At 32.7% G+C, this 21,436-nt stretch overlaps 3 protein-coding genes across 3 annotated transcripts; 2 read left to right on the top strand and 1 right to left on the bottom strand.

The window, feature by feature from the left end:
- Positions 1–10,430: 10,430 nt before the first annotated feature.
- LOC133334415 (protein aveugle) lies at positions 10,431–10,862 on the bottom strand. The gene is made up of 2 exons (XM_061542711.1): positions 10,714–10,862; positions 10,431–10,652 (listed from the first exon to the last, which is right to left on the bottom strand). The coding sequence occupies exons 1-2, from the start codon at positions 10,858–10,860 to the stop codon at positions 10,431–10,433; spliced, it is 369 nt and encodes a 122-aa protein (XP_061398695.1). The 5' UTR covers positions 10,861–10,862.
- A 775-nt stretch (positions 10,863–11,637) lies between these two features.
- On the top strand, positions 11,638–13,710 carry LOC133334422 (26S proteasome non-ATPase regulatory subunit 11). The gene is made up of 5 exons (XM_061542718.1): positions 11,638–11,774; positions 11,859–12,183; positions 12,575–13,081; positions 13,142–13,354; positions 13,415–13,710. The coding sequence occupies exons 2-5, from the start codon at positions 11,869–11,871 to the stop codon at positions 13,643–13,645; spliced, it is 1,266 nt and encodes a 421-aa protein (XP_061398702.1). The 5' UTR covers positions 11,638–11,774; positions 11,859–11,868; the 3' UTR covers positions 13,646–13,710.
- Positions 13,711–17,864: 4,154 nt separating this feature from the next.
- LOC133334417 (major facilitator superfamily domain-containing protein 6) lies at positions 17,865–21,122 on the top strand. Its single transcript, XM_061542712.1, has 7 exons — positions 17,865–18,112; positions 18,173–18,366; positions 18,679–18,748; positions 18,820–19,095; positions 19,158–19,293; positions 19,602–20,774; positions 20,838–21,122. Exons 1-7 carry the CDS (start codon positions 17,865–17,867, stop codon positions 21,012–21,014), a joined length of 2,274 nt encoding a protein of 757 aa, XP_061398696.1. The 3' UTR covers positions 21,015–21,122.
- Positions 21,123–21,436: the final 314 nt, after the last annotated feature.

The raw sequence follows: 21,436 nt of genomic DNA, 5'->3' as shown, positions 1-21,436 counted from the left end.
CAAATCAAATAGCTTGACAATATAATTTTAACAGCACATCACCAACAACATCTGTTGTAAATAATAATCGCATAAATTGTGAGCAAGCGACAGAGATTCCAAAGAAAGCAAAACGGGAGGTAGAAATTATATTAAGAATTTAATGAATACAACGGGAATTACACAAAGCAGATAATAAAATCGTTGGCAACCAAAATTGTTTTAATATTTTTATTAAAAAATACCTCAATAATGAATTATTATTATCAGAATTATTATCAGAAAATTAATCACTGATGAAATTTTCTGTTCTATAAAAAGTTGGATGAACTATTTTGTAATAAAATTCATCCCGGATGAACTTTCCAATAAGAATGTTCATACCGGATGAACTTTCCAATAAGAATGTTCATACCGGATGAACTTTTCTATAAGAAAGTTCATCCCGGATGAATTTTTCTATAATAAAGTTCATCTCGGACGAATTTTTCTATAAGAAAGTTCATCTCGGATGAACACTGCTATAAGAAAATTTATCGGATATAAACTTTTCTATGAGAAAATTCTTCCCTGATAATTTTTTCTGAAACAAAATACATATCCGATGAAATTTTCTCAAAGAATATTCATTCTAGATACATTTTCCAGTACGAACATTCACCATAGATGATCTTTTTTCAAAGCAAATTTATCCCAATTTTAATTTCCTCAGGAAAAATTCCTGGCAAATTAATTTGTTTTTATAAAAAAATTCATTCTAGATGAACTTTTCAATAAAAAACTTCAACGCTAATGATTTACCTCCAATGAATTTGTCTATGCGTAAATTCATTGATACATTTTTCTGTACGAAAATTCATCACGGATGAACTTTTCTCAAAGCAAATTTGTCACAAATTAGCTTTTCTATTAGAAAATTCATGCCGGATGAAATTGTTTTCTATAAATATGTTTCCCAGATTAACTTCCTATAAAAATATAAAAACTTTTCAATATGAAACTTCATTCCTGATGATTTTTTGCAATTAGGAAATGTACCTTCGATGGACTTTTCTAAGCGAAAATTCATTTCGAATGCATTTTTCAATGCCGATAAACGGGTCTATAAGAAAATCGATCGTCTTTTATGACAAATGAAAATTAATCACATTTAAATGAACACAAATGAACTTATTTCAATAACCCAAAGAACTAACTATTTTCTAAAACTCAACCATCCTAATAATTCCCCTTTTTCCGAAATTAATGACTTTCAATTTGCTATCTCTCGTTCTACTTTGCAAACGACTTTACTACTGAAGTGTACAATTTTCCACTACAAATTAAATAATTCAAAGTTTTGCAGTTAAATGCAATGTCAGATGGATACATTTTGTTGCCAATCTTTTTCCGAAAACTTACATTGAAAAATATAATTTTCCGGCAAACACGCGCAGTCAAAATAACGAGCAGCAACAACAAGATAGGAAAATATATTTTATTTTCTCCCGGCATGCTCAACTTCTTCTTCTTCTAGAGCCATAAACTCATTAATTACTTTTCATTTGTTTTTAAAGTTTGTTTTTATTGTTGTCGTTAAAAGATTTTTTTTCTTTTATTCTCAATCTCTGTTTTACTCTCATTCTGGTGTTTCAGTAGACTTTTATTATTCTTCTGTCGGTTTGTTTGTTTTTTCCTACTCGTTTTTCGGGTCAATTATAAGTGTTTTGGAATTGCTGATAATCAGACTCTATTTTAAAGTTTTGCAGCAACAACTCAAACTCACTCTTGCTTGGTTAATTACTTTGGTAGTTTTACTTGTTTTTTTTTTTTTGCCAATGAAATCATTTCCATCTACTTTTTTGCAAATTCTGTTATTTATTACTTGTCGTTCGTTCGGATTGCTCGTTAAATGCCCATAAATTCATTTAAATGATGAGAATAGATTGTAAACAATCATCTTCATGCGAGGCAGCAGCAGCAGCCCAACAGTGCTTCAGCTACGGGCATCATCAATACAATCCCACCAATAAAGTTGTTATTGTGTCATTCGTCGTTTCATATTCATCGACGACACTCTTAACTGCATTCATACAGCTTTGATTGGAACAGACATTCATTCAATCATTCAGTCAGTCAGTCACTTGTCGAGGAGTTAGTTGGTTGCCTGCCTTCGTATTCATTGCACACTTCTTATCCCATACAAAAACTGTGAAATGGTATGGCATTGAGCTGGTTTCACTTTACACATGTTTGGGATAAAACACTAACAAACTGGCAGGCAGCAGCATGTTGGCTGCGAAGAATGTGTTACAAACAACTAATGAAGTTTATGTATTTCGCCAAATATGAAAGAAACAAGAAAACTAAAAATTGTACAAACAAAAAGAATATCAGATAACGGAGGCACCCCACCACCAACCAACTCTCATTATCAGTAGGCACCACACCACTAAAATTGTGTACATTCGAGAAGTTAATTGAATTGAAAAGTTCTATTATTAGGTGGCTGCTATCATTTAGTTTTCATTTGACCTTGCTCTCTTCTAATCGGGTTTCGCCCCCTTTTTTTGTTTTTTGTAAATACTCCCTCCTTAAAATTGGATATAAAGTTTAATCTGTCAATTCCGTTCAAAGCGGAAGAAAAATCAAATAGAATTTAAGTAGGCATTTAAATCGTTAGTTATTATCATCATCAATCGTATTACGTAGCAATAACAACAACAAAGGCAATGGCGACGACGACGACGGTACAACGATGAGCAGCAGTAATGACCCAGAGAGTGAGTTTCTCTTCCCCCCCATGAACCCCAAAACAGAAAAAGAGTCATAATAATGAGATAATAATAATGAGAGCAACAAAAACAACAAGAACACACAGGTAGAGGTATTTCACATGCAAACAACTAACACACAGCTTAACAACAACAAATAAATGCCAATAACAGCAACAAACAAAACATTAGAAGAAACATCACATTGCAAGCCATCACAACGGCAGACAGTGTTGCCAATGGTGAAAAATGGAAAAAATCACTTTAATTAAAAATGTTTAAATGTAAAATAAATAATTTAAAGCGTATTTTGTTTTCAGAAATTTCCATGAATTGTTTAAACAAGGAGATTAAAAAGGAGGTTAACCATTTTATGTAGCGTTCAAAATGCAAAATCAAAAACAATTCAGAGATTTTTAAATAAATTCGTCAATGGAATTTATTGTAAACATCATTCCAAATTATTTGTGTTATAAAAATACGTTATTCATAAGTGCACTTTTCGGTAGATAAAGTCATGAGAAAACTCATCACTCCTGGAAAAAATGATTGCTAATAAAATTGAATAGAGAAAATGTCGCTATAAAAAGACTTTTGTTTAAACAATGCTCCATGGGAAGATATTTTTGCATCTCACCACAGATCCATCCTATTCAGCTCTTTAGTTTTCTGTTACGAATAGAATTTGGACTAATAGTGTTCCTTCCACCATAAGGTGGACTGTATAAAAAGTTGTCATTCAATTTGCAAAAACTCGAAATTCGATTTAGCCATGTCTACCTGTTGAAATTACAATATTTAAGTTAGAGCTCTAAAATTGTACTTAATGCGATTGTTCTACTTAATCTACTTATTCTACACTATGGGTCAGATCAGCTCTGGATCTCTTCACCTGGGTCATCCGACTTCCACAATCTTATGTTACAATCTTCGATCACTCCATCATAAGGAATTTGGGTGATCTGACAATTTTCAGTCTTCGACTACGTATCTATCATTTAGAAGCGACTTGTTTATGACAAAAGGACCCTTAAATTTTAGCAAAAACTTTTTGTTAACTCCTACTGTTGTTTCTACATTCTTTAATAATTTGAAATTTTCCGACTTTGAATTATCTGACCTTTAAACCCCATTTCTTGGAATTTCGTTGTACTTCTGTGCCTTCATTACAACAGCTTCTGCTTTGTCACAAAATTCCTTAATGCCCCCACGGTTTTCTACCCAAGTGTCCGTAATTTTTGTAGTTTGTTCACTTTTGTAGGTGGCAAAACCTATAAATATTAGTGCAATTTTTTAACCAACAACATCTCCCAAATGTTCGTATTATGCTGAGTTTGTGCCGTGCTTTCTTCCAAATTCACTGCAATTGTTTTATTTTGAATTTCCATTGTATTTTAAAACTCACTACCAAAATTATCAATATCGGTTTTTGTATATGATTCGACTTTAAAAAATCGCCAAGGTAGTACCAAAAAAAAACCTCAAAGTTGACCACACTCTCGACGATAAATGGTATACGAGGAGAGAGCAAACAACCCGCAACAGCAGAAAGGCAAGAGTATCTTATCTCCAAAAAAACGCGACTGACGACGAACGTCCAAGTGATTTTGGCTGACGGTATAAACGGCAGTATAGGTAAATTGTATTGTGGTGTAGACGACGTAATAACAAAAATACAAAGAGGAGATGGATGATACGAACGTGAGTATACAACAACAACAACAGGAACAATAACCAGAATAAATAAATTGAAAAATAACGATTGTTGGTTGGATGATGATTATATAGATCTGGCGTATATTTATGCGGCGAGGTGAGTGAGTTACTGAGCGAGCGAGTTATGATGCATCATCGTCATCACATAGCCGAAATATTTTTTTAGAAGAATTGTTTCAGGAGCATGTTTGGACAATATATGACGACTATGGTTGGATGAATGTTTAGATGTTTGTGCAGAGCTAGCAGCCAGTTATTGTGTGTGAGCATTATTAGATTCACGTTCATTTAGTTATGTATGTTTGTTTGTTTATTTGTATGAATGTATGTTAGTAATACTATGTACGTAGTAGCGTTGTCAAAAATCGTATAAAAACCGAATTTATGGTGCGTAAAAGTAATTGGGAAAATAAACAAAAAAGGCAGTTGATGAATTGAATCAATTCTTGTTAGGCAAGGGGTCAATTGTTGAGTTCCAGGAACAGTGGACATAACAAATTTTGAATTGTTGAAAACAATATTTTTTTTAATACAATTTAATGGGAGAAAATGCACACGGAATGGGGAAAAATTAATAAATAATAAATAACAAATTAATACAGTTGAACTTCAATAACTCGCATCACAATTAATCAGAAAAAACTGGAAGTTATGAAATTATTTATAAGTAAGCCTCCTTAAAGCTACTGTCACTACATCTGCATCGACTTGAGGAATATTCTACATATGGAAGTGTAGTCAACATTTGGCGTGCAAAAATTATTTCATTTAAGATATTCTCTGTTAATATTATCTTTCTAATTCCATCTTCTGAATACTTTTAATTTTTAACACTCAATTGCATCCTACAGTGGGCATAGCGTCATACTATCTCCATTCAGCCATGACATATTACTTGTCGTTATTTTCTCAAATGAAATCATTGTTGATAAAAAAGAATATTGGTTATTGCCCACCACACAACACAGTGCACACAACCGAATACACGACGAATGATTAAATCTTTTCAACACTCATTGCTCCCCCTTACTGAGAGAGCAGCCGAGCCGCCAACCGACAACGAGTGCAAACTCATTTCTTGTTGTCTTGCTAATTGTTGTTGTAACACATTTTACCTGTGGTCCATACATCCATACCCTTGCGTTTTTCCCTTTTTAATTTATCTATCATCCATTCTATCCATCCATATTGTCAAAAAAAGCCCACCTTTCAAACGAAAGCAAAGCCATGCTTTAAGCATTTGAATTTCCTCTCTTCCTCTCACTCTTTCCAATTTTTCTCACATCCATGCATGTCCAAACAAACTTACAGAGCCCATCCGTATTAAAAAAAACGACAACAACAACACGAAAAACAGCAACAACGAAAATGAACCCCACTGAGAACTTGTTTTTATTTTTTGTTCAGTTCGTTCTAAACTTGTGTGGTTGTTGTTGCTGTTGCCGATGATGTTTTTTGTGCCATGTTTGAATTTATGGAAATTATGCAAATTTAAACGCTTTAATGGAGGGAAAGAAAACAAAGTCAAGGCGCAAAAAAATGTGCTTCAATTACAATAGCAAATTAATTGAAATCACAGAAAGTGATTCGTCGTCGTCGACGTTGTTGATTTCTTTGTTGTTTATTTTTGGGACAGTTGTGAGTGAGAGATTGAAAGGTGAGAAAGAGAGTGCGAGTAGCGGAAGAGATATAACATCATTTTCTCACCAAAAACAAATGTAATGCATTTGGGAAAATTTGTGTGTAATAAAATTTGTTTTAATTAGCATTAGATGGTATTTTTTTTTGTGGAATAAATTAGTTGGTGATATGTAAATCAAATAAAATGAAAAAAATATATTTAATTAAGTGTTAATTTATAATGAAATTTATATAAAAAGGATGTAGTAAATTTTTTAAAATTTAAATATTAAAATAATAATTATGAAGGCCAACTAAAGAGATTAGCAAAGAAAACAATACACCATTGTGAATGAATTCATATATTTATTCGTCATTTAAAAGAAAATACAATTTTGACAGCTCGTGAGGTAATCAGCTGTTGGCAAAGTTTAGCAAATCGAAAAAAGAATTTGACACAAAGAAAAAATACATCATTATGATTAATTCCTGTCATTTTCTGCATTTTAAATTAAATTTTGATAGCTCGTAAAGCAATCAGCTGTTCTTCTCAGATGAACTAATGAAAATATTTTGAGAAAAAAAAACATTCGAAAAAGAAGTTGGCATTTCGATCGTGTATAATGACATTTTCAATGACATGGTGATCTAAATTAGGGACATAAAAATCGAAAATGGAATTCTTAGATAAAACAGTGACGAGTATTTTATAAATAAATAATTTGTAAGATACAATTTACATATAAAAGGAACAATTAAAAATTACATTATTTTTGTGGACGTATCTCTGGTAAACTTTTTTTGATGAATAAAGAAAAAATATTTTTTTTTTGTAATAAAAATTGTAACCATTTTCTAAGGCCCATTATAGGAATTAATTGTTCTTTGCTAAAACTTATCAAATTTGTACAATTTTTTCTATTAATAGAATATTCTGCAACAGAGGAAATCGTTTCAATACTAACCGAAAAAAAATTATATAGTGACTAAATATGAATGAATATAAGTTGTTATGGCCGTAGGTTGAATTAGAACAATTTTTGTTCACGTTTTCATACGATTAATTTACAATTGTAAACAGTTTGAGGAATAATCAGCAGATTTACATCAGCGAGTCCATACGGTCTAGTTTTTAAAACGACAAACAAAATATGAATTGATGCAGTTGCGATATAACATACCGATGGCGTTTACTATTTCATCACATGTTGAATTAATGACAAGCGGATACAATTCGGATGATTGTTCAACAATTTTAGATGCATTTGAAGCGTTTTAGCGGACTGAGTTGCTAGAAAATTCTATAAAAACGGGCTATAATTTTTTTTTAAATTTTTGTATCATAACATTTTTATAGACTAAGAATTTGGCTTCAGACCGTATTTATATTTAAGTGAATTTACTATTTTATTTTCCAAAAATGTGTTAATGAGCAACAGACGGATATTCTCTTTATAATGTCAAAACAATAAACCGTTTTCATTAAACAATTTTAGAAAATGGCGAAATCAAAATGATTTCCATTTTTTAAAACTAATAAAAAATGATCATGTTGCTCAGATAAAATAATCACATTTTAAAATACTGAACTCCAAATATCAGCAAATCGGAAGTAGTCGGATACACCAGTATTCAAATAAATAACGGTTACTTATGAACATTTTTATCGGCACACACATGTAATATGTCGCACAAGCTTTACGTATATTTTTTAATTATTTAATGCATTTCCCCCATTGTTTATTTAATAATTTATTTATTTATATTTTTGTTTACAAACATTAATTACAAAAAATAACAAAATAAATATATTTTATGTGTTATAAAAATAAAATTGCCTCTTTTAAACGTTTATCATTAAAGCTGTGTGTGTGTGTGCTGTTGTCGTCGTCGACGTTGTTGTACACGACCTTTTAACTTTACAACAACAATTGATAACACTACGCATGTTGTTCTTGTTGTTTTTCTATACGTTTCTTTCTTTCATTTACCCCCAAGAGTTTGCCTTAAAACACGGCATATTCTTGGAACATGGCAACCCTGGCTCTATCAAGAAATACTAAATAAAAACAAAAGTTTAAACATCACCGAAAAAAATAAATAACTGTCCCCCCATAACAAAACACCACACGAGCGAAAGAGATAACTATACTTACATTTTTCCAACCGGGGATATGCGCCTCTCTTTTCCACGAATTAAAAAACGTATTGATGGCACACAGAGCACACACTATAATTCACAAAACACACACACTCACTCCACACTCTCCTCCAACAAACCAAACGAATTAATAGAAGAAAAAATATTGCGAAAATTCAGAAATAAAAATCCGAAAATCTATTTTTTCACAATAAAAAATCGTTTGGAGAGAATTTTTTCTGGGGGAAATTTATTTCACTTGAAATTTTTGTTTTTTTGATTTAATAATTTTTTTCTGTTGTTTCCTATTTGGTTAATTAGTCGCCACATAAATAGTAGTGGTATATCCATACTTTGCTGGCTCCGTTGCCAACTTCTTACCGCCAATGGCGTAGCACACTCACTGAGATCCAAATGTAAACTGAACCTCAACAGAAGCGAACACTGAAGAAAAGTATAGAACAGAGATGGCATGCGGGTTGAGGGTACAACTATTGGTACGAAATTGGTAGTTTCTGGATAATAATGGGGGGCGGCGTTGTTGCATTTCAAATATAATGTAGAAAGTACCAAGTAATAATAATACTGATATATTAAAAATGTTATTGTTAAATGACAATTCACAATAACGATACACATTTTTAGTAATCAAAGTGTGAACTATTTTCATCATATTTTTTTCTCTCATCAATGTTATTTTTTCTTTATCCCAAATAATAAAAAGAAAAATGTTCGTCCACTACTCGCATAAAATGACTATTCACAATAAAGGTACTGTCCTTTAAGAGGCAATGTGTTGAGGTTTCTCCTATATATTTGTTATTGTCGAAATCGTATCTCAAATATTAAACGGCTTGTACATTTTGATTTAAAAATGGGACAAAAAGTAAATTTTGTACTATATTCTTCCAACACACATGTAAAGATTAGAGGAAATATGAAAAGTGATGCCAACTTTAGATGTTTTTAAAGAATAATGGCGATTATTTTAATGGAAAAAAATTAGAAACCATTCTTTTATAGATAAGCAAGGTTTCTCTTTTGTACCCTTGTATGGGGCTGGAGTTTTTAACGAAATTTTCGGGTAAAAAAGGTTTCAAAAATCGGGCAATTCGGACAAAAATATGCATATCTAGTTGGTATGTGATAGTTTGTCATATTTTCAACCGATAATTAAAAAAATGTTGGTATGTGATAGTTTGTCATATTTTCAACCGATAATTAAAAAAAAATCCCAGATTTTATTTTAACCAAAAACGGAATAATATCCTATCATAAATATTGAAGGGATCAAATACAAAAATCGACAATTTGTCTGTTAAACCCTTTGGAAATTATTTTAAAAATTCAGACAGATTTATTTAAACAAGTTTTCTCAAGCGAAGTATTTGTTTTAAATATTTTTAAATGCCTGCCTTGTCCCAATTTTACTGCCTTATGGCACTAACCCTATACAATTCAATATCGACATCATTTAGAATATTAAACACAAAATATAATTTTAATCAATCAATATATTCAAATTTTCCTAGCGAAGTATTTGTATATTTTGTTGTAATAAAATCCAAAATAAATAATTAATATTTTACTTTCTTATGGCACTAACCCTATACAATTCAATATAGACGTCATACTGATAGAGTATTAAACAGAAAATCATTTACATCAATAATATTTTACCTCATTATTATAATTTGAATTAAAAAAAAGTGCGATCTTAGACCCTCCATCTTCATTTAGTAGTCTAAGGTCAGTTACACTGATGAATCTAAAAGATTATCTGCTAGATAACAGTAAACAATAATATTTGCATAACAACAACAATACATTTCAATTTATGTAAGAATATTTGATATTTATTCCAAAAAAATTGTTAAAGATTAATTAATTATATGTATGTGTGTATATATTATATATATCATATAGAATATGAATGTAATTCATTTGGTATATTTAATTTAATTTTCTAAACTTAAAAATTTATCTTAAATTACAGCACTTGTTTGTTTTGTTTGTTGTACAACCGCTCACTTGGTGTTGTGTATTTTCTTGTTGTTTGTTGTTGTTGAGTGTTTCACTTGTTGTTGTTGTTCTTGGTTTTTTTTGTAGAGATGATTTTCGAGTATGTTCGCTTACTAATCATTTATCTATGTATGTATGTACGTACTTCGTTGTTCCATAGAAAAGAAAACAAAATTTCTACTCTTCCCCTCCCTCGACAATTATTTTTGTGCTACCGCTGTCGACGCTTTGGGATGTGTAATTTTGGCCATAGAATGTTGATTGACAATACGTTCCATATCACGAATTTCCATAATATCAGTCTTGAGTTTTTGTTTAACAATTTCTCTCCAAATTGCTTCACGGTCCTGATTGTTAGTTACCCCCATTCGTTTCAGAGACGAATCGTTGATGCGCAACAATGCCCTGCCCGTAATATCGTTCTGTAAGGTAAATATTGATGTTATTTAAATATTGCTTTGCATGAAAGTGTTTCTAAATTACCTTGGAGAATAATTCCAAATAATGCAAATATTCACTGTTTACGCGTCGAAACCATTTCAAGACATCGACTACGGTCCACAAATACACAGGTTTAGGCCGGGCCATTTTCGACCTTGACCGATTCGTTTGTGTTGTTTCTTCTACCATTTTTACTTACAAGTTAACTAATCTATATTTGTGCAAATTTGTTTATTTTAAAGCTAGTATATTTAATAAGAAATACTAATAATTGTCGATATTTTATTCTTTAGAAAATAATTTACTGTCACAATCGTTTGTTGTTTACATTTCACTTGGGAGACTCATTCACAATAGTGGTATTGTGAATTGTTACAATTCACTTTCAATTGATAACACACAATCAATGGATAGGGCACACTCAATGGATGATAGCCATAACTCATATAATTATAATGTTAATTATGTTAATGGGTTATTTTTTAAACTTTTTCCGGATGAAATATAATTGAAAATAGACATGCAAGATGAATTTTTATGTAATACCGGCATTTTTGATTTATGCATTAGAATCACAATTAAACCTGAAATAAGTAATATTTTAAAAGAGATGTTAATATTTTAGTTGACTTTAAAATAAAAATACACATTTAATTATTGGATGCTTCTTTCATTTGCTCTGTTTCACAACTTACAATAATCTACTATTATCCCAATTAAAATACCTATATAAGTTAATAGCAATCAATGTTTTTAATTATTTTTTAAAAACAAATAGAATTAAATCTTTTTGTTTTTAATATTAAAATGTATTTTATTATTAAATTATATAATTATATTTTTTAACTTATATTAGCTATGTCTGTAGTCATTAAACAGATGAGGGAGAGAGCGCAAATTATAGTCGACAAACAATTATCGATTAGTCGCAACAGCAAAAAACCGATTAGCAGCAAACAGAACTATAGATCCCTATTATGACTGGCAAAAACCAATAATAAAAAGCGAATTTTTGTTAAGAGGTGGTTATAATAAATTCATTTCATTGAAGAGTTCTAGAAATTCAAGCAAATTTTACTACAGTATAAGTTTTCTAAACAACGGTAAGTCCATCAACCATTATTAACTGGAAAAATATCTTCGAATTTATTGAGTTTTTTGTTTTGCAAAAATTTCTTTTCGGTTAGCAAAATAAATATGGCCGGAGCTACTTTGTTTGAAAGAGCACAAGCTCTGTCAACTGTCAACCGCGAGGAAGGCATTTCACTATTGAACAAAATCATCAGAGAACAAGAAGTTGCCGAAAATGATGAGGAGCTTATACGCATCAAGGAACAGGGCATCTTGCAGTTGGGTGAACTCTACAAACAGGAGGGCAAAGCCAAGGAGTTGGCCGATTTGATTAAAGTTACCCGCCCCTTCCTTAGTTTGATCAGTAAGGCAAAGGCTGCAAAGTTGGTGAGATCTTTGGTCGATATGTTCCTGGATATGGATGCTGGCACCGGTATTGAGGTAAGTTTAGCGCGGTGATGAATAAGCAAATTCATCAGAAGGTCATTGGACTGAATGCAAAGTCAGTCATTATTTGCATTGAGATGAATTTGCATTGTGCGTTGTCCTTGTATTGGTAAACAATGAGGTTGCGTAGATTCGACAATTAGTAAAATGCGCAATATTTGCAGTGTTAACGGATTTGAAACAAATGTACTACAAACATTTATTTGGAAATATGTCTTTGGAAGACAACCTTTATAAAATATTTTATAATAAAATTATCTGGCCTACATTATTGTTAACTTTTTCATTTGTGATGATAGGAGTCTAAATTCCTACCCACAATTTTAAAATGTCTTTTCTCATTTTGTATATTCAAATTTTATTATATTTCTGAACTTTTTTCCAGGTTCAATTATGTAAAGATTGCATTGAATGGGCTAAACAGGAAAAACGCACCTTCCTACGTCAGAGTTTGGAGGCTCGTCTGATTGCTCTCTACTTTGACACTGGCATGTACACCGATGCTTTGCAATTGGGTTCACAACTCCTCAAAGAATTGAAAAAATTGGATGATAAAAACCTTTTGGTTGAGGTACAACTGCTGGAAAGTAAAACCTATCATGCTTTAAGTAATTTACCAAAAGCTCGTGCTGCTCTAACATCTGCCCGTACCACAGCAAATGCCATTTATTGTCCTCCAAAAGTGCAGGCCTCATTGGATCTGCAATCGGGTATTTTACACGCCGCCGATGAACGTGATTTCAAGACAGCCTTCTCCTATTTCTATGAGGCCTTTGAGGGTTTCGATAGTGTGGACAATAACAAGGCATTGACCGCTCTCAAATATATGTTGTTGTGCAAAATTATGTTAGGTAAATCGGATGATGTTAATCAAATTGTTAGCGGAAAATTGGTAAGCTACAATAAATCCTTTAAATGTAAACAATATTGAAAATTATATGTTTTATTGCAGGCCATTACATATTCAGGTCGCGATATTGATGCCATGAAATCAGTTGCCGAGGCCTCACACAAACGTTCTTTGGCTGACTTCCAACAGGCCTTGAAGGATTATCACAAGGAATTGGCTGAAGATGTTATTGTTAAGGCTCACTTGGGTACTCTATATGATACCATGTTGGAACAGAATCTTTGTCGCATCATTGAACCCTATTCTCGTGTGCAAGTATGTATTTTAAATTAATTTTTAAAAATTCACAAAATTATTAATTGTATTTTCTTTCAGGTCTCCCACGTTGCCGATTGCATTAAATTGCCCATGCCACAGGTGGAAAAGAAATTGTCACAAATGATTTTGGATAAGAAATTCCTGGGCATCTTGGATCAGGGTGAAGGAGTTTTAATTGTTTTCGAAGAGACTCCCACCGACAAAACCTACGAACGTGTTTTAGAGACCATACAAAACATGGGCAAAGTTGTCGATACCCTATATCAGAAGGCCAAGAAATTGTCATAGACATAAACAAACCTATCAACAAAACAACCAGCCAGCCAGTTTCCCCCATTCCTGTAACGTCAAACCAACCACAATTCTCACCAATATTTCCGTTTTTTCAAAGCAAGATATATTCATTGGAAATTTCCATAGTTCAAGCAAGAAACCGGCATTAAAAACTCTCTTATAATTTTTTCTTATTAATTGTTTAATTCAAAAAATGGTATTCTTCTTGAAAACAAGTGATGAACGATATTTAAATGAAAAAAAAAATAACAAATAACAAAATAAACAACAATTTTTTTATATAAAAGAAGCCACAGCCGAAAGAAACCTTTACGAATATCGTCGAAAATAGTCTGCCCCTTATTTGATTGGCTTAAAAAATAAACAATAAATTAATCTATAAAAGTAATAATAATAAAAAATAATAAAAAAAACTTAAAAATATACTAAGGTATTTTTAATTGAATTGAAACTGGCAAAGTATTGGATTTTTTATAGAATTCAAAAGCAAGAGAAAAAAATTGTTCTCACAAAAACTGTATAAAAGAAAAATATGAAAAACATTATGTGAATACATATACACATATTTACATAAAAATAATTAGCCTGACTTTTCTGAAATACCATTCAAGTAATTTGATCTGTTTTTCCTTGCCTGAATATTCTGAAATGCCATTCAACTAATTTTATTTACCCTAGTTACAATAGATATCGGATATAAGCACATCTTATAACAAACAATCGCATATATGAAAGATTATCAAAAATATTTATACTTTCTTATATTCGACAATTCCATATAAGAAAAAACGCATATAAGAAAGAAATCTCCGGCATTTTTGAGTTTCTTATATCCGATATCTAATGTATTAAGTTTTAAACAAATTTAAATTCACGCATTTTCTTTATTGCTTTTTTATTTTTAAATCATTTTACATTTTTTGTTGTAGACCAATATATTTTTTATGTCTTCAAATTCAAACCAGAATTGGACGTGGTGGCCTGGTGGGTGGTGGATAGTAGGGTAATGTTTGTATTCTCACTCTCTGAGGATTGGCTTCAATCAAGGCACCAAATAATGCAATAACAACAACTGCAACCAAGATTAAGAATTTCATATTGAATTGTAGCTGATTATTCAAAGGGTTTCGAATGACAACTGATAGGGTCTAGCATTTCAGTATAGGTTTTTATACATAGTCTTTCATTAATAAATGTCAATGTGTATGTAATTGTGAATGTGGTTTCGTATTCTAATCAGTGTCTTTTGAAAATAGAAGACAAGTGATGACATCGCAAGGGGGTTCCCGACTGTAATAAGGCAATACTTAATAACCAAAGACAATATATTTAAATATTCTTGGAAAACAATTACTTCCCCTTTGGGGTAATTCCCCTGATTTCTTCCTTAAGTAAATTAAAATATGCGATAGTTCAGTTATTGTTGGTTTTCTTTTGGAATGAATACTATATACATTTGTAGCTTTAGTTTATAGATTTACATTACCATAGGGATACATCTCAAGCTCTAGACACTGTTCTAAAAAAGTTTTCATCCTTTTTTCTATCATCTCCATTTATTGTGTTTCTCTTGCATATTTAACGGTCAATTGCTATTTTCCTGGTTGATTATTGTTTTCTTGAAGTACCCCCTCATTATCATCACTAAAAACATACCCTCAATTGTTCCCATAAACAATACAATACGGAAGTACTTTAGGTTTAAAAGGATTCCATTATAATAACGGAATCTACATGTCATTATTCTGATGCTGCTGACAAATGACAGATGGAATGTCCGGAATTTTTTGTTATTGTTTTGTCAGGCGCCATACATTCTGCCGCCGTGTTAACAAAGTTTGTAGGTAGAGGCGCATGTCTAAAAATGAGGGGGGTGGTTTAGGGTGCAAAGTGTTGTAGGATTTATGTTAACTTTTAACACTAACAAAGCTTTCAATAAAAGTTTTTCTGTAATGTAATTTCTATAAACCGGAAATTAGTCCACTTTCCACATATTTTTATTACCTCGTGGAATCCTGAATTGAATTGGCATGATTGAAGTCTGACCTATTTTAGGCATTTCTAATGGTGGAGGATTGTAGAGGTTTAATATTTTAAATCCCTCTCTTGAAAGGAAATAAAAAATTAAATTATTTCTCTTTTATATTTTATTATTTGCTATAATAAACAATAAAAATATTTCAAAATGAACGTCCACTGTTAAAATAATCTTCAGATTCACTCTCTCTTCCTCTCTCTTACTGTTACAAAATTAACAGACTGCTATTTAACCCCCACACACTAACACTTAAATACAAATGACAGGTAATGGCTGAGGGATGTTTGTTGTTGATTTTTTTCAAGTCCGAAAAGGAAATGAGGAAACTAGGAAAACAAGCTTTTAAGCTTTGAAGAGAAAAAAACGAAGATATTGGGGGAAAAAAGCTAACACAACAGCATAGGATTTAGTCTGGCCTTACAGTAAGCGTACAACACAAACAGAACAATCACGGGTAAAATCGATAGAAATAGAAATATAGAAAATAATATTATTTCAGCAGGAAATTAAAAAAATTATTATAGTTAAGAACGTAATCAATGACTAAAAAGCAAAAAGTATTAAATTAAAAGAAGGTAATAGTGTGGGTTTCTTTTTGCAAGGAAACAAAGTTTTCAAAGACCAACAACTGGCAAAGTGTACAGAAAAAAATTACAACATTCCTTTGGTTCAGTGATTTTTCGTTTCGATGTTCCAAAAAGAAACTAAAAAGAACAATTAAAAATTGTTAAAAGGGCAACCGATTTTGTGTGGCATAGTGTTTAAGTAAACATTTTTTAAAAAAATATTCCATTTTTGTAGTGATAACCTTGAATTTCATTTGGTATGTGATGAAAATTTTGCAAACTAAGCAGATTATTCCATGTGTTTGGGGGGTTCATTTTTTCTCATATGAAAACCTGAAGTGAGTATACCTACAAAAAATCTATATAAAAATTGGGTTTTTTTTTTGACAGTTACCATCCATCCATTCATGGTAGCCAACCAGCCAGTTCAGCACAACATTTGACAAGTGCAAGGCAACAACAAAGAAAAAAGCAATAAAAACAAATTAAAAAGAAAAAATGTGTGACAGACACAACAGTAAGTAAGGAAGAGGGTCATTGGCGGATTATATAAAAATTAAGCTTTAATGTCAATGTTTAGTAAACAAAAAAATTACACAGAGTCTGCAGATTTTTTTTGCGTTGATTGGAAAATATTTTATTTTATTTTTTTAATTTGTTTTCTTTAATTTGAAATAGTTGTTGTAATTTTTTGGCAAGTACCATGTCCTTGTCTGGCAATGAATGCCCCAAAAAGATGTGGGCAGCAAGTGTGACGCCATCAATTTAACATCCGAAGGATGGATGCAGATTTATTTACATATGGTTATTGATGTTAATGCTCAACCAACTCTCTCAAAATGAAATCCCAAGTTACCCACTTAGCAAAAATGTTATTATATAAATATTAGAAAATAGAATAATTTAAAAAGAAATACTGGCATTAATGCCAGTGTTTGTTTTCTCGCTCTTAAAAATACAAAAATGATATATTGTTATGATCCACATTTTGATTGAGGTCCCGCTTGCTTAGAATGGTATTACTCTAGGACGGTTCCAAAACTGAACTCAGGATTGTGGATTCTTGGCTCACGTTGGGCGCCATTTTGTTAAGATTCACCTTATTCAGCACTGTGGTTAAGGCCCATCTACCTCAGGGTGGCATTTCTCAAGAACGGTTCCAGTCCTGCACTCAGTGTCGTGGGTTCTTGCTTATCCTTGGGCGACATATATTTACGATTTACTTTATTCGGGACTCTGGTTAGGGTCTAGCTAGTTCTGGTTGGCATTTCTCAAGTAGGGTTCAAAACCTGAACTCAGGATATTGTTATGGATAATCTATTTCGGCCCCGTGGTTAAAGTACTGCTAGCCCAGGTTGATATTACTCATGGACAGTTCCAAACCTGAATTCGGGATTGTGGATTCTTGGATCACGTTGGGCGCCATATTATTAAGAATCTCATCGAAATATACCCTGAAATTCTGACGATTTTTGCGATTAATTTTTAATACTTTTCCCTCCTTTTTAATCTTTATTTAGATACAAAAAATTTTAAGGCTGCTGGCTAAAACTGTTTGTGTTTAAAACGACGACTGGTGGTCTGGTTGAAATAAAACAAATAATCCATAATGGATCAATATGGTGGTGGAGCAAATCCTTTCGGTAATCCCGCTGGTGTAGGCGGCGGTGGTGGTTATGAACAGCAGCAGCCAACATTTGGAGATTATGGTGGAGGCTATGATCAAAGTAGTGGTGGTTATGGTCAAGATGCTGCAGGTTATGGAGGAGCAGGAATAGCTATACCCCAGCAACCGTTTGGAGTGGCTGCCAGACCAAGAGTTGATATTGAGGCCGAAGGGGAAGTTGATCCAAATCTGTAAGTGAGATAAATTTTAAGGGATTTGAAGTGAAATTTAATTGTGGGATTTTGTTTCAGTTATCCTGAACCCAAGGAGGCTACCAATAAAATACGCAGCCATGCCGATGTTGTGGAAATGCTGTTTGGCCCCACAGAACATGAATTGATACCAGTGAAAAGTTTTTACTTTTTCTTCTATGCTGCATTTGGTTCTCTTTTCCCTTTGATGGGTGTCTATTTTAAACAAATGGGCATGAATCCGGGACAGTGTGGTGAGTTAAAAATTATTAGATATTAAATTAAACAAAAAAGTGAATACATTTTGGAAGTTTACAAAAATATGAAAAAAATAATCAGTTATAATTTTAAATTTATAAAATGTGGTTTTAGAAAATAACAAAATTGAGGTTATGTTAAATTGCTTTATAAAATGTTCATCCTATTTAAAACGTATTTTTGTAAATATTATTTTTTAAATCATAACCTCACTCTTGAAGTCATATTGAAGTTATGGTGTAAAACGTTCGTTCTTAACCTCAAATTCAAATAAACTAATGTTAATTTTGTTTTTATTTACATTTTAGGTATATTAATTGGTATGCGTCCATTTGTGGAGTTTTTGTCGGCACCATTTTGGGGTTCTTATGCAGATAGGTGTGTATTAAAAATTATCAGATTCTCTCTCTTCACTTCGAAAATAATGTATCGCTATTATTCTTTTACAGATGCCGCCAAGGAAAAAAGTTGCTGCTAGGCTCATTGGCCTGTTGGATTTTGTTTACCATCCCCTTGAGTTTTATTAAACCCGAACCGGTCAAATGTATAGAACGTAACGCCACCGGTTTTGTATTGACCTATACACGTTCGAAACGTGATTTGTCAGCATTTAATATGGCCGAATTGCAAAGTGACAGTGTTGAAACATTCGATAATGAATCGGCCATAGAGGCAGCTCTTACCAAACCAATGTCAGATGAGTTGGAAGAAGAAACACATTCAAGGTAGGGAGGTGGTATTATTTTTGAAGATATTTGTGCTAAATTTCGAATAAAATTTATTTTAGACGCAAACGTTCAATATTTCCCCGAATTGATGCTGGCATTTCACCCGTCCATATACGTTTTGTAAGCAACTATGATGCCAAGGAGCATAATGACTATGTAACACCGATTTTCTCTAGCATGGTTTATAGGACACCGGTAAGTTGATATGATTATTTTAATATATGTCTGAGTAATGGGATCTTTAGTGGGGATGGAACGATGGGATTTAAATTTGAATTTTAACTTCAGTCTCGATTTAACCCTGAAAAGTTAGTTTGCTTTTACACAATGGACTGAAGGGACAGAAGTTGGCCGAGTATGACTCCGTCGTTTCAGATCGTAGACCCCTCTGTCAAACATATTATTTGTGATTTTAAAGTAGAAAATCCTCAAAAATATCCTATTACTAAAATTGTCTTTTTTGTTGTTTTAACATTTTATCTGTTTCTTTCCTTCCTTTGCAGGATATTCAAAAAGCTTTCTTCCTCCTGCTGCTGGTTATTTTAATTGGCGAATTCTTTAGTGCTCCTGCCATTACACTCGCCGATTCTGCCGTTATTACCCTGCTCGGCGAGGATTCCGATAAGTATGGCCATCAACGTATGTTCGGCTCATTGGGCTGGGGTATTTCCATGTTCATTGTCGGTATTGTTTTGGATCATTCTACATCCTTTTCACATCATCCCTGCGGTGCCGGACACATGGAAAAGAACTACAATGTTTGTTTCGCGATTTTCACCGTACTCATGACTTGTGCCATTATATCCGCCACAAAGATTACATTTAAATATGATCCCATAGAATTGGAACCTCAGGTGCAGCAGGATGTTATTGATCCCAATAAAAAGGCAGAAGAAGAATCGATGAATCAATTGGCTGCCCAATTGAATTTGCCCTCTCTGGCAGTAGGTGGTGGTAGCAGTGGTGTAACAACGGGGACTACGGCAGCTGGACCCACACCATCAATGGGTGCCGAATCGAAAATATTTGCCCAAACTAACAAAGAAATGCCTGAATGGATGACTGTGCTGACCCACATTAAAGATTTGAAGACAGCCTCATTCCTGTTTGTGGCCTGGTTTATGGGTTTCGGTATTGGTTTGATATTCACTTTCCTGTTTTGGCATCTGCAGGATTTCGGCGGTTCACCAACTTTGTTCGGTGTGGCTTCGGTTATTAATCACGTATCGGAAATATTTGCCTATTTCTTTAGTTTCCGTTTGATAACACAAATTGGCCATGTGAAGGTGTTGTGTTTGGGCCTGATGGGTAATGTTATACGTTTCCTGTATATTTCGTATATTTCAAATCCCTGGATGGTATTGCCGTTCGAACTGATGCAAGGTATTACTCATGCTGCTGTGTGGGCTGCCTCCTGTTCATATATTGCCCATAATACCCCAAAACATTTGAGGGGATCATCACAGGGTGTCTTGCAGGGTATACATCATGGACTGGGGCGTGGTTGTGGTGCCATCATTGGCGGTATGTTTGTGACGTATTATGGTACTACGGCCACATTCCGTTGGTATGGTATTTGTTGTCTGTTTGTACTGGGATTCTTTATATTCGTGAATTTCTATCGCAAAGAAGAAGGTTTTATTTCGGAAATTCCAGCAACTGAGGATCCGCGTCAGGTGAGAGAGAATCAAATTGAAAAATGTATCCTCTATTTTAATTTTGTTGTTTTTTGTTTCCAGGTGGCTGAGGAAACTTCCCATTTGGCTCCACATGGTGTACCCAGCAATCCCATACCGCGTGCTTTATCCAATACCCGTCTCAACGAAATGAATCCCAATGGCACTGCCTATGGCACGTATCAGACCACTGGCGGCAACTTGGATATTCCCGGTGGTAACCCATTTGGCACACAATAAGGCCATTAAATCAACATCATCATCATCAGCTGCATCACATCATTACCCATCCAATTTATTATTTAATTCTATTTATCAGTTGGCTTTGTTTTTCTAGATAATGTTTATAGATAAAATTGCAAGTTATCTTTACAGTTTTCCGAAATCCAGTACAAAAGAAAAATAGAATTATTTATAATAGCTTATTAATATTATTAACCGGAAACTGTGTTTTGTAGCTAAACAAACAATTTACAATGGGAATTTATTTTCCCCCTCGGATCTTTTGAGTAAAACCTCAACACTTTGTTCGTTAAGCAATGATTTCCTATATGAATGAAAAAAGACCCACTAGTTGTTATAACTGCAAAAGAATAAACCTAATATACACTTACTATATAAATATATTCCACAACCACTATATACAATCACTTATATACCTT

This window comes from Musca vetustissima, unplaced genomic scaffold (genome assembly GCF_032173495.1).
Source record: "Musca vetustissima isolate MV318-11 ecotype Yass unplaced genomic scaffold, APGP_CSIRO_Mvet_v1 utg4101, whole genome shotgun sequence".
NCBI classification, from domain to species: Eukaryota; Metazoa; Arthropoda; class Insecta; order Diptera; family Muscidae; genus Musca; species Musca vetustissima.
This window is presented reverse-complemented; position numbering and strand designations above follow the sequence as displayed.